The sequence below is a fragment of the Anomalospiza imberbis genome, chromosome Z (assembly GCF_031753505.1).
Source record: "Anomalospiza imberbis isolate Cuckoo-Finch-1a 21T00152 chromosome Z, ASM3175350v1, whole genome shotgun sequence".
NCBI lineage: Eukaryota > Metazoa > Chordata > Aves > Passeriformes > Viduidae > Anomalospiza > Anomalospiza imberbis.
Window position 1 is genome coordinate 9,713,109 of NC_089721.1, and position 12,465 is coordinate 9,725,573.

At 36.0% G+C, this 12,465-nt stretch overlaps 1 protein-coding gene across 3 annotated transcripts in view; it reads right to left on the bottom strand.

Annotated features, from left to right (window-relative positions):
- Window positions 1-1,295: 1,295 nt before the first annotated feature.
- ZFR (zinc finger RNA binding protein) overlaps window positions 1,296-12,465 on the bottom strand; it is a 47,606-nt gene continuing 36,436 nt past the window's right edge. For 2 of the 3 annotated variants that reach the window (XM_068176342.1, XM_068176344.1), the window contains 5 exons: window positions 9,536-9,633; window positions 8,617-8,712; window positions 4,578-4,689; window positions 4,385-4,482; window positions 1,296-3,693 (listed from right to left, as the gene is read on the bottom strand). In XM_068176342.1, the coding sequence (XP_068032443.1) occupies window positions 3,514-3,693; window positions 4,385-4,482; window positions 4,578-4,689; window positions 8,617-8,712; window positions 9,536-9,633 (584 nt within the window). In that variant the 3' untranslated portion in view covers window positions 1,296-3,513. Of the gene's footprint in view, window positions 3,694-4,384; window positions 4,483-4,577; window positions 4,690-8,616; window positions 8,713-9,535; window positions 9,634-12,465 lie in introns of those variants that run through there. The other variant, XR_010994431.1, reaches the window with a different exon arrangement.

Sequence of the window (12,465 nt, forward strand, 5' to 3'; positions counted from 1 at the left end):
CAAGCAGGAAGTTCAATAAACAACAGCCAGCTTCTCTCAGACTTTCATAATGCAAGCAAAAAAAGTGGAACAAAATGTAAGAATGCAGATGAACAGATATTTATAGAATGATGTTTGATTTTTATTTGGATATAAATCAAAACTGCTGTAAGTAAGTCTATGGAGAATACTCCTTGGATTTTTTTTTCTCAAAAAGACCAGCTATCTGTTTCATTTTGAAAGTCTGAGAAATACCACACTGAAAGATGAAAAGATCTTCTGAGATCTAGAAAGGAATCTCTCAGGAGAATTTTAATTTGCTAGCCTTTTTGGCTAGAAGGCTCTTCGGCTTATAGCTGTCATTTAAAAAAAAATTGAAGGAAAACGGATGTTTTTGTTGACTTTATCACTGTACTTTGTAAAACAGAAACATAAATGAAAGAAACCATTGCTAACTTTGTCTATTGCCCACCATTATTAATGCTGTGTTATTCAGATCTGTTTGGTTAGTCCAAACAAGTCTTAATTGCTTAATAAAGAAATGAATTTGGTATTGTGTGACTACTTAACAGACTAATGATCAGCAGATATTCAACCAACAATAAGAATGTTAAATATGCATGCACATTTTTGCAGGAATATTTCAAGTTGATTCCAATTCATGGAAGTTTTCTAGGCTGAAAAATTTTAAGTACTAAAAGGTCTAAAAGTATAAGCTGCAAATGAACCCATCATATTCAATAGTTCTGCAAGTTTAAGTGCTCATCTAGAATTTCATAAAAGGGCAAGAAATCAATGGAGTGTGTCTAACAGACTTTAATTTCTAGCAGTGCCTTTACGCACAGATCCATGTGAAACCACACTGCTCACAGACAGGACACACTTATGAACTAGGAAGACAAGTCAATATTCAAGAAAGTTCTGAAACAGAACAGCTCATATGTTCACCAGCTGTTCCTCTAAGGTGAGCATGGGGGGGAATACCTTTTCTGTGTACATTCTCCTCTTGTGAATGAGGACTACAGTGTTTGGAATTGTGGGATTTAACACACAGCACTGCTGAATAAAAAAAGTAAACAGTGCTTATTAGTAAACTGTTAGCATTACCAAAACATAGGGTATTAAAACGCTCATTTAGTCAGTTTTGCCTTCCCAAGTGCACAGTGTAGTATTTAAGTCAAAGCTAGCTCTGTACTTTTGAAAACCTTGTTTTTACATTTTTAGATTTGTTAACAAGAGTCAGAAGTTATCCATTAAAATGGGCAGGAACACCAGAAACAAACTGCAAATTCACCTTTCACCACACAGCACAAAAATAATGGTCACAGCTTCATATTTAATGTGGAATCACTTTAAGTATACAATATTTCAAAAGATCCAGAAACTGGTTAGGAGCTACAAGCCAGTAGAACAAAAATACAGAAAATCCAAAATACATCTTTGACCTTTTTAATCCTATATTTTAGGGTCACATTCCTGAATAGACAAGTTTGCCTTATGAGGAAAGAAACTTTGGTATGGAGTTGAACTAGCCACATGAATAGCACCTGTAGCTTTCAAAATAAATAGTAATGGCTAACTAGACACGATGGCAGCAAGATATCCCCTAGAACAAGCATATGCTTGGAGCTATGCATGAAGGCTGGACAACGAAATGAGTGTAATTTTTTTAAAGTAACTTCAAAGCATTTCTGCCTTTCATATTTCTAATTATTTAGAAAGCTTTCCTACAATAAGAAAGCTTTACTTTTATATGCTAACCCCTTATAATCACTCCCTTGAAAATTGCACTCTTATGCTCACAGAACCCTATTATTAAGTGTTTTTCTTTTTTAAGTCTTTAGATTCCCTCTATTTCTCTAAAATATTGTATTTTTATTCCATAGGCCCACACTGGTTAGCAGTAGATGCTGTGAACAGAAACACGCCCCCTGCTCCAACAGTTGCTTATTAAAAAGGTCAAAGATAAATTCGACCTTAAAATGGAACAGAAGTTGGGCTTTTCTTAATAAACAGTATCAGAAATTACAAGTTATCTTTGTCACATGTGATACTCTCCTACAGCCATCAATAAAGTAGCTACCGGAATGTTAGTCTATGTTAATCTGTGTTTTATGGGTTTGCAACAAAGAATAATACACATTTAACAGTAAGTGAAACTTCAGTTTCCAGTGTGTAATAAATTTTAGTAGTTTAATAAATTTTAACTTTTGTGTATTCCACTGTAGTGCTGTGACAACAAATCACACCTGTGTACCAGAGCACACATCAACAGTATGATGTAACTTTACTTACACCACTGCTATATTTAGATTTTTGAAAGAGACATAAGCATACACTATGGCCACAGTAAATAATTTTCTGGGTTTTTTTCTTTGATAACCTTCACTTTTTAAGTAATACTTCACTTTCAAAATTTGAATTAATGAAAAAAAAAATCACAGAAAGTTTATACAGGAACAGATATAAGGAATAACCTCACAGGCACTGATATGACAAACATATATTTTAAGGGCTGACAGGCATTAATACCATATTGACAAAGTTGACTGAAAAGAATGACTAACTTTGTCTAAATGGAAAATGCCCACCTTTGCTCATTGAGAAAAGAAATTCAGAAAGTTATTTTTTGGCCTTGCTATGTCACGAAGTCAATCATACAAAGACCTATGCATTTAACCTAAGATAATAGTTTGTAAAGCCCTTCTATTAAAAAAAAAAAAAAAACAAAAAAACAAAAAAAAAAACCCATCATGCAAATTTTTGATCAATTATGCAGCGGCTTTAAAACTGTTTCAAGACCATACTGTATATATTAGCTTTTATACTGCTAATGCACAACTAACAGCAAACTCGATTAGATTAACACAAATTTGTCTTAATTACACTGTTATATCACACTAAGGAGACAAATGCCAAATGCCACAAGATTGGCAAAAACATTGAATTCTGAGCACTCAAATGGCGGGACAATTATGTGTTGTAACCCCTTCACATTTAGAAAAAAACATGATCCTGCAGTCTCACTTTACAAAAAAAGAAAAAAAACCTTCTGTAAAATATCAACTGGGAGGGGAACTATTTCACTACCTAAAACAAAGTAACTCATACAACTAGTATCAAAGGCAAACAAATATCTCTAAATAAAAGGTCAAAATACACATAGCAACAGAAGCACAAATGCTGCGTTAAATACAGTCAAGATAGGAAGACAATGCACTTGTTAATAAAAAAGACAAAAAAAAGAATAAGATACTAAACTTAGCAACACATTTAAAGAAAATGCAGTGAGGGAAAACTATGTTTTCCTATGACAAGTTTCCATTTGCAGTCTTTCCATCCATAATTTGTCTGATACAGTACATCCAATCAAAATATTCAGAATCTCACAGAAGAGCTAGGTTGTTCTCTTCCAAATCTAATTCAGAAGCTGGTTTTGGATGTTTTAAACAGACATCATTATGAATGAAGTAAAAGCAAGGCAACAAATGGACTTTTCATTACCATCAATATTAGCAATGACGACAAACATTTTTAGAAGTTATCATAATCTTTTTTGTCCTTCTTTCCCTCTGCTTCAAACCCATCAACCCCATCACTGTCCCTTCTCCTTTTACGATTATTATGGATGTTGAAGCGTTGATTCATCTGTGGTAATGGATCCATTCCAAGAACTTTGTGTATCTGACGGAATGCAAGGAGTCTCAGCGCGAACTAGAAAAATGGTAAAGAGAAGTTACTTGTGTTACAAACAAACGTCCATTTTGAGCACTTTGTCAAACAATTAGGAAAGAACATCAGTGATGTGTGATATTACCCTTAGGTCTAATTATTCCATCTTTCTGTCTCCCAACAACATCAACACAGTAACGTGTATGTCACTTTTGCTGCTTCTGTAAGTGCAGCATCTTAGCTTAATGTGCATGTGTTTGGGCTTCTGGGCTTGCAATGAAACAGCCAAGGCTTGTCACATGTCATGTTAGGTGACACAAGATCAGGAAACATTAGCAAAAGGATCAAATTAAGAGGCAGAGGCAGTAACCTTTTAAACTGGAAGCATGAATGATCATTACTATTATATGAATCTTATGCAGATGTATTTATAAAATTTCCAATCTAGTAACATACTGCTGTAGAGTAAGTCTGTTTACAGATCTAGATCTAGGTATATAGACATAGATGAGAATGCTGTAAATTGTTCAGGAAAATACATTTATTTCAGTGCAATAACACGCTAAGATCCGACTGTAAGATGGTAAGATCCGATGGTAAGATCCGACTACATTCTGAGAAAAAAAATTCACATTCAATGTAAAGCTCCATTACAAAAAAAAAAAAACAAAAAAACAGAACCAAAACAAAACCATACATCAAATTTAGTTACTTCACAGCTACATTCCCATACCTGTGCACTTGAAGTAATATCCTCTCGTTGCTGGTCTGTCATTACAGCAAGCGTATCAAAAGGATCTTTTTCACAAGGGTCCAGAAGGCCAGGACCACCTACAATAATCAGGCTAATTAGTAACACATCTTTACCTTATTACGAGCAAGATTACAGATTAGTTAAGTGTAAGTATACATAAAAGGCAACTTGCCTTTAAGGATGATTCCTGAAGATATACACTCAAAAACTCTTCTCAGTGCATCTCCAGGACTCTGTGGTCCAGTTGCGCTGCTAATTGCTTTTTCCACAAGCAGCTCCATAGCCTACACCAACAACAGGAGGATCAGACAAATTAGAAGATGGACTAAGACAGAATAAGGCTGCTACTGTTCCTCAGTAGAGAATTTTGAATCCTGAATTTTGAAGAACATTACACATCATAGAACACTTTCAGTTAAAATGGAAAGAAACCCCAGTTATTTTATAAAGATGAATAAAAAGAAAGGTGGAGCCAGATGAACAATGAGTACTGATACTGGCAGCTGATTGCTGGTGGTGTCCCCCAGGGCTCAGTGCTGGGCCTAGTCCTGTTTATTCAAGATCTGGATGAGGGAATCGAGAGCACCCTCAGCCAGTATGTAGATGGCACCAAGCTGGGTGTGAGTGCTGATCTGCTGGAGGGCAGGGAGGCTCTGCAGAGGGATCTGCACAGGCTGGATCCACGGGCCAGGGCCAGTTGTGTGAGGTTCAACCAGGCCAAGTGCTGGGTCCTGCCCTTGGGCCACAGCAACCCCCTGCAGCTCCAGGCTGGGACAGCACGGCTGGAGAGCTGCTGAATGGGAAAGGACCTGGAGGTGCTGGTTTTCAGTGGCTGGACATGAGCTGGAGTGTGCCCAGGTGGCCAAGAAGGCCAAGGACATCCTGAATGTATCAGCAGTGGTGTGGCCAGCAGGACCAGGGCAGTGACTGCCCCTCTGTGCTGGGCACTGGTGAGACCACACCTCAAATCCTGGGGTCAGCTTTGGGCCCCTCACAGGAAAGAGACTGAGGTACTGGAATGTGTTCAGAGAAGGGGAACAGAGCTGGGAAAGGATCTGGAGCACAAAGTTCTGTTAGGAACTGCTGAGGGAGCTGGGGGTGTTTATCCTGGAGAAAAGGAAGCTCAGGGGTGACCTTATTGTTCTGTATAACCACCTAAAAAAAGCGGGTGTAGTCAGGTAGGGGTTGGTCTCTTCTCCCACATAAATGATGACAAGACAAGAGGAAATGGCGTCCAGTTGCACCAGGAAAGGTTTAGATTGGATATTAGGAAAAAAAATTTTGACTGAAAGGGATGTAAAGCATTGGAACAGGGTGCCCAGGGAGTTGACAGAGTTACTACCCCTGGAAGTGTACACAAAACATGTGGATATGGCAATTAAGGACATAGTTTTAGTGGTGCTGGGTTAACAATTGGACTTGATCTTCAAGGTCTTTTCCAACCTGAAGAATTCAGTGATTCTATGATGGGCTTCTTCCTATCACAAGTTGTTCAGTAATTTTGGAGAAATTTATACAGTAGTAGCCTACATATACAGGTAGACAACTTGTCCAGCCATTTTTGAGAGTTTGAAACACTCTGGGACACTTGATTCTTTCAGCCACATGAATACAGTACATGGTATACACAATGGAACAGGATGCTCTATGAAAGTAGAAATAGTTTTTTCGACAAGAGTACAGAAACTTATAACATCAAAATTTAATGTCCTTAAAATGCTTAATATCCTCTCTAGTCCTTCAGTTTAGCACAACTAAAGCTCACAGTTTTTAATTTTTCTCCTGGTTAGCAAGCAACACTAATTCAGTTGTTAAACAAATATAAAAAACCCTCTATGATAAATATATTTTCTGAATGTATACATTTCATTTTCAGAATGTAGATATTCTGAAATGTATACATTATTTGATGTTAGTTAAAATGGTTTAAATAATTAGCTGTGCTTTAAGTACTGATGCTTTTTCTGTGAATATTTCCATTGTTCACTTTTATTAGACACTATTTTTTTCCAGAAGAACCTATAAAAGTATTTGTAAAAGAAAGATCTAACTTCGCCTATATATCCTTCCGAGAATTAGATAGATGTTTCACTCTTTGGCAAGTTTAATTCTCCAACAATAATTTTTGCTAGGTTTTTTTTGGAGGCATTTGTTGTTTGGACCTTGTCCTCCTCACCACATCTACAGTTGTTTAAATGCTACCTTTTCTTCTTCCTTTCAAGGTGTAAATATTTATTCTGATGTATGCAAGTAACTACAGGCAGTGCTAACCACTAAGGCTGTCCATTCCTTTCTATTTAGCTCCATTTAACTGACAGATTTCAATTCTTGAGCACATTATTTCTGTACTCCTGCTGTATCAGTCAGGATTTGGCAACAGTAATTAAGAGGTTTTCAAGGAGGAAAAAAAGTGCATCAGAGTAAAGGAAAAAAAGCAGATCTTGGATTTGCATATATTAAAATCTAGTTCTTTTGGATCCTCATACACTGAGGTCTATAACTCAGTCCTGGGAAAACATGAATTATGATGTCTTGGTGTTTATATGCAAAAAAGGCTGGATTTCAAATTTGAATAATGTGTAGGAACCTGACAAAATTCTTCTAATTTAGTTTCTACTTTTAGGTATATGAAACGCTACTACTGTGAACATTCAGGCTTCCTATTAACTTCTATTTTTACAACTACTTATGTTTTTTTTCTTTTTTTAAAGCTCTGTCATCTCTTTCATTTGTAAAAGCTTTTTAGTATAGAGGGTAGGAGAATATGTGTATTCAGAAAACTGTATTACTGCAATCTTTTAAATTCCAGCCATGCTGGCTGAAATCACCACTTTAATTTTGTCTTTTTTTTAATCAGTAAGACTTCTCCTACAGGCCAAAAGAACAGCTGACTACAGTTCAGTGCTGATCCATGTCACTGAGAATGCATCAGGCACAAGGAACAAATCAGGAATCACTTTTGGAGAGAACTGAGACACTGCAAGGTCTGACACCTAAGACTTCATATCTCTCTTCCCTCTGGATGTGCCTTGAAACACATAATGTGAGAATTAAGAAGCAACATTCCTTGTTCTTCACCCACATCTCTGCTCTGTGTTGCAATAGTTGTAAGGATACTTTTCTGAAAGTATGCCAAGGTTAATTCTCTAGCAACTCAGTATCATAGCGATATTAAGAGAGCACTTAGCATCTTTTAAGCTATATTTGTTTAGTGTACTTTTTATGAAATGCAGTACTGAAACTGGCACTAGTTTTTTTCCATTTAAATATTTAGAAAAAGTGACATTACTGTTCCACTTCCCTTCCAGAAGCAATATATATTATTAGAAGTAATTTAATAAAACTGTCTGCAAACTTGAGTTGTAAAGTATTTCTCATCTAAATAAAGTCAAATGATCAAAACAATGTTAGCACTCTTCCTGTCAAAACTGAGAAGGAAGCAGCTCAGTGCAACTGGATTTCGTCTGCAAAACACAACAGTCAGAGCAAGGTTTACTTCCACATGATGCATGTTTCAGGTATTTGTTTCAGATTAACTTTGTCCAATCCACACATTATACACCTGTTAGTATTTGGAGCATTTGTAAGGTAACCAACACAAAAGGAATGCTCCAAGAACACTCAACTGAATTAAGAAAAGTGACCTGATACAACCCAGAGATTTAAGTGACACTCACTAAAATATGATGATGACACAACCACAGGCTGTACTGAAGTACTGTGGTATTTCCCCTTGCAAAAGGGACATAATAAACTTAAGAATTACTGTGATTTTTTCTTTTGAGTTCTTTCTGTTATCACAGAACTATCTGGGCACAGCCAACATTATTTTAAATAAAGCTTCAGCAAACGCGAAGCAATTCAGAGTAGGTGGTTAGAAAAAAATAGGTTCTTTTATATAGAGTAAAGGGAAAAAAATGCTAAAACCTACAATAGCAATCTACCCACAAAGAACAAGAAAATTTATTTTGGAAAAAAAACAGTAACTTCCAGCTTCAAATGAAAAATCTCAGAAAACTGTATTTTAAGAGGGAATCTGGAGTATTTGTTAGCAAAAAACAAACAAAAAAAAACAAAACAAAAAAATCCCAAACAAAACCCTACATTATGTGTTGAAAAAGTCTGAATTTAAAAATTGTATTAACACTTCCCTATAATTTACTTGTAGTAACATATTTATCAAGAAGGCTCATTAAGAAAACATTACTTACCCAGCTTGGAAAATCAGACCAAGTAGGAACTCTCTGACAGAGGTCACGAAGAATACGTATGATAATCACACAGGACTGCAGACCATTAGCTCTAGCCTTGAGAGCAATACAAAACCAAATTAATTAACCCCTGCACCCAGAGCAAACAGGACTTGTTGAAAGACTAAAACACCACTGTTCAATGGAAGCTCAGATACAAGATTGAAACAAATCATTCTACCAACTTTATTCCGTGAGCTGCCATTTACAGCAGTATTTTATACAGGGTTAGTAATTTAAGGTGGTAGAAGTCAAAGTGCACAGGTTATACAAGAATAACGTTTCTTGATCCCCTATACACTTTGACCCATGTTCATTTGAAACAATAAATACAGTATCTTTCTATATTAGAAATAAAAAGGGTAAAGTAAAGATCTAAGAAATAGGTATAGAGACTGAAAGGTCAAGGGAATCTGTTTGGTTTCTTTATTGTGCCTTTGCCAGAATGCAAAGTCACTAAACCAAACAGTTGCTTCTCACCTTTCATTCCCTACACTTAATGCACTTAAAGAAATAGAAAAAAACAAGTCTTAAATCTAAACACAAAGCTTTAAACACATATTCCATTATTTAAAGCGAAGTTACTCTGCAGCCTTATGGAATATATAACAAATATACAACATATGATCACCCCAAGCGAGTCAAGCTTTCAACATCGCCTTCTCAATGACTGGAAAAAAAAATGATGTCAAATGAGCAATAACTGCATAAAGCAGCTCCTGCATACTCAACCTTCTACAGTTAAATTTAGGGACCAGAGAAGTACCAAGTATTATTAGCATGAATAACGCTGAGTGTTTTCACACAGTTAAACATTCATATTGCAACTGAACTAATCTCTCATAAGGCTACAAGAAGAAAGTAAAATGATGTTCCGAACCTGGAACCACTTAGCGTGGCGTAGAGCAGCCAGAGCGTCAAGGCATTTTTGCCTGTCCAAGACGTCCGGTGGGTCTTTCACCATACCCGAGGTTACATCTAAAATGGATTGAATTGGCAAAATGCAGTGAGGAATGGGTGTTTGACCAGGTGAGCAAGACACTTCCTTAAATAGCTTCAATGTCACACATGCCATTTAAAGTTTAAACCCTTGAATGAGAAATGTAAATGTTCAGCAGTAGTCGCTCAATTAGGATTAGGGCATCAACCCAGTAGGAAGATCAAGAGCATAATGCACTTCAGCTCTGAAGTTATTTTCAATTGCATTGCTGATTATGCAATGCATAGTACTTCTTTATTTCAGCTAACAGTGGAAAAACACATATCCCCTAAAATTAAATACCGAAGGAAGGATGGTTGGACACAGTGCACCAGCACAGAGAACACAAGACAGAAGGAACACAAAAATCCACTTTAACTAAGTAGAAACAATCAAACTTAGTTTCTTTAAAATTTTAATTGTCAGGTGTTATTGGGACCTATTCTTGAAAGAAAAACTAAGTATAACAAATTTTAAAAGCACTGAATATTTTGTAATGTTGTTATTTTTATCATGCCTTAAACTTAAAATTATTTGACTTAACCTGACTAAAGGAATGTGACATGTTCTTCAATATTACAGAGTTCCTTGTTTTCTAGCACCTTCTCTCTTACTCATATAAATAAAATTCCTCAGCCCATAACAGATATGTTCCAGCAACACTTAGGATGCAATGAAGGATCTGAAAAGGGACTGCTTTACCAAAGACTCACCAAGATAAAGAAAAGCAAGGAATAGTCTAAAAAACAAAGCAAAATGTCTGAAAGATGGAGAAAACATGCCAGATGTTGCCTATTTAATTGTTCCAAAAATAATTTAATTACCAAGCAGACTGCTTTGCTACCAAAGAAATGAAGAGACCACGAAAGTGGTTTAATCAGTGAAACTGGAATCACTAAACAATGTGAAACGGTATCCTTGAGTTACTTGAAAACTATGTGGATATAATCAGATCAGTGATCACCATTAGAAGTTACTTTTTCACTCATTCTGAAAATAGCTATGGTGACTAGCCACAACATATGTTGCTAGCATAAGTGGTGATAAACCAAATGAGATGAAACAAAAAGCCCTCACTCAGTGGCACACGTTTCACAGGAGCTAGCTGTTTGGAACAATAAAGTTTACTCCTCCAAGATCTAAATTTAGGTTAAGCTACAGAATAAAATAAAATAAAATAAAAGATGAGACTCATGAAATGTGCCTGCAACGAGAAGCTGTTAGGAACGTTGCAGAAATTGTGATCTAAAATCACAAATGTAAAATAATAGGATTCTTTAGTATATAGAGCTAAAAGGCCATGAATTAACATAGTAGTACAGCTTTGCAGTACAGTAACTAAATTTAATGTTAAGTACTATATTCAGATTTGAGCATTTTGATAGGATAGTCCCATTGCTCTGCACAGGGATAAAAATGTCAAGACTTCATAAAAGCAAAGGTGAGAAGAACATAGGTAACTTCTCACAGATATTCCAACTTACAGACTATGTATTAAAGTGGAAAAATTAAAATCTTCACTAACAATGCAATTACAGAGCAAATGAAGATGTTTAAAGTGATGTTTCTTTTAAAACAAAACCAATTAAACCCAAAAATCCCAAACGAAAACAAAAGCAACAACAACAAAAAATCCCCTCCAAACCTACACGAGAGGGGTGCCAGCTAAAGTGAAGAGATGACAGGAGTACAACCCAGATATATGAGACAAGGAGTACATCCTGAGAAAACCCACCACAGGAAAAAGTGGCAAAATAAGGTTGAGAAATTAAAAATGCAAATATGTGCTGTGGGGCCAATAACCTAATCAGTCAATTATTTACACTCTTCTAAAACTAATATGCAAATAGGTGACACCGTGCAAACTTTTAACACAATAATTCATTAATAATTTGAAATTTTTATCTCTGAAAATCTTTAACTTGTAATATAGTTTTATTGAGAAGAACTACAATTTAAATGTACAGGAAAGAATCTTACTCAGTGCTGGAAATGTTGATCTAAAATGGGTTACTAATGGCTGTCATAAGAATACCCTTGGAACTTAAAAGACTCTGAAAGTCAGAAGTTGCTGAGGCATGTACTACACTGAGAGAACAATGACTGAAAACATGTATCAAGGGAACTCCTGTAATATTTATTCTGTGGATTTTTGCATATGTTTCACATTTCTGGATTAACCCCTTAAAGACTGTGTAACTAAAATCAGATGCCTAACCTACCACCCTACTAAACTAGGACAAAAACTGAATTAATTTACAAAACACGGGCATGAATTCTTACCCTGTATAACTTATTACTAGCCTAAACATAAGGGGTTAATCTTCAATTACACGTGCTGTGTCCACACTACCTCTTCATTAAAAGTTAACAGGTATGTCAATTTAGGTATGTTTTATTACATAAAATACATTTTATCCAGTCAACTATTATAAGACTAGTGTGAACACTGCTTCATTCTAGGAGAGAGACAAAGACGAAAAGAAAAAAAAAAAAAAAAAAAAAAAAAAAACCAAACACAAAGTAACAGCAGATGCTAGGACTATGCATCCAAACCCCTCCTTTGTAAAGCATGGCAGGTGTGACACTGAGCTTTAGAAAACCTTGGTCAAAAATCCTTCCAATGTCTTGGCAGCAACCCCTGACAGGAATCAAGTCTCTCTGCTAGAAGGCTTTGGACCGGGGCTGTTAGCTAAAGGATAAGAAAGACACACGCGCACACACAGAGGTGTTTGTAAGTATGTACACTTTGTTTGCCGAAGGAAGACTCCACAGCTGGGTTAGAGCTCTTCAAATGTATCAGATTCGGTCAACTGTCAAACGCACAATAC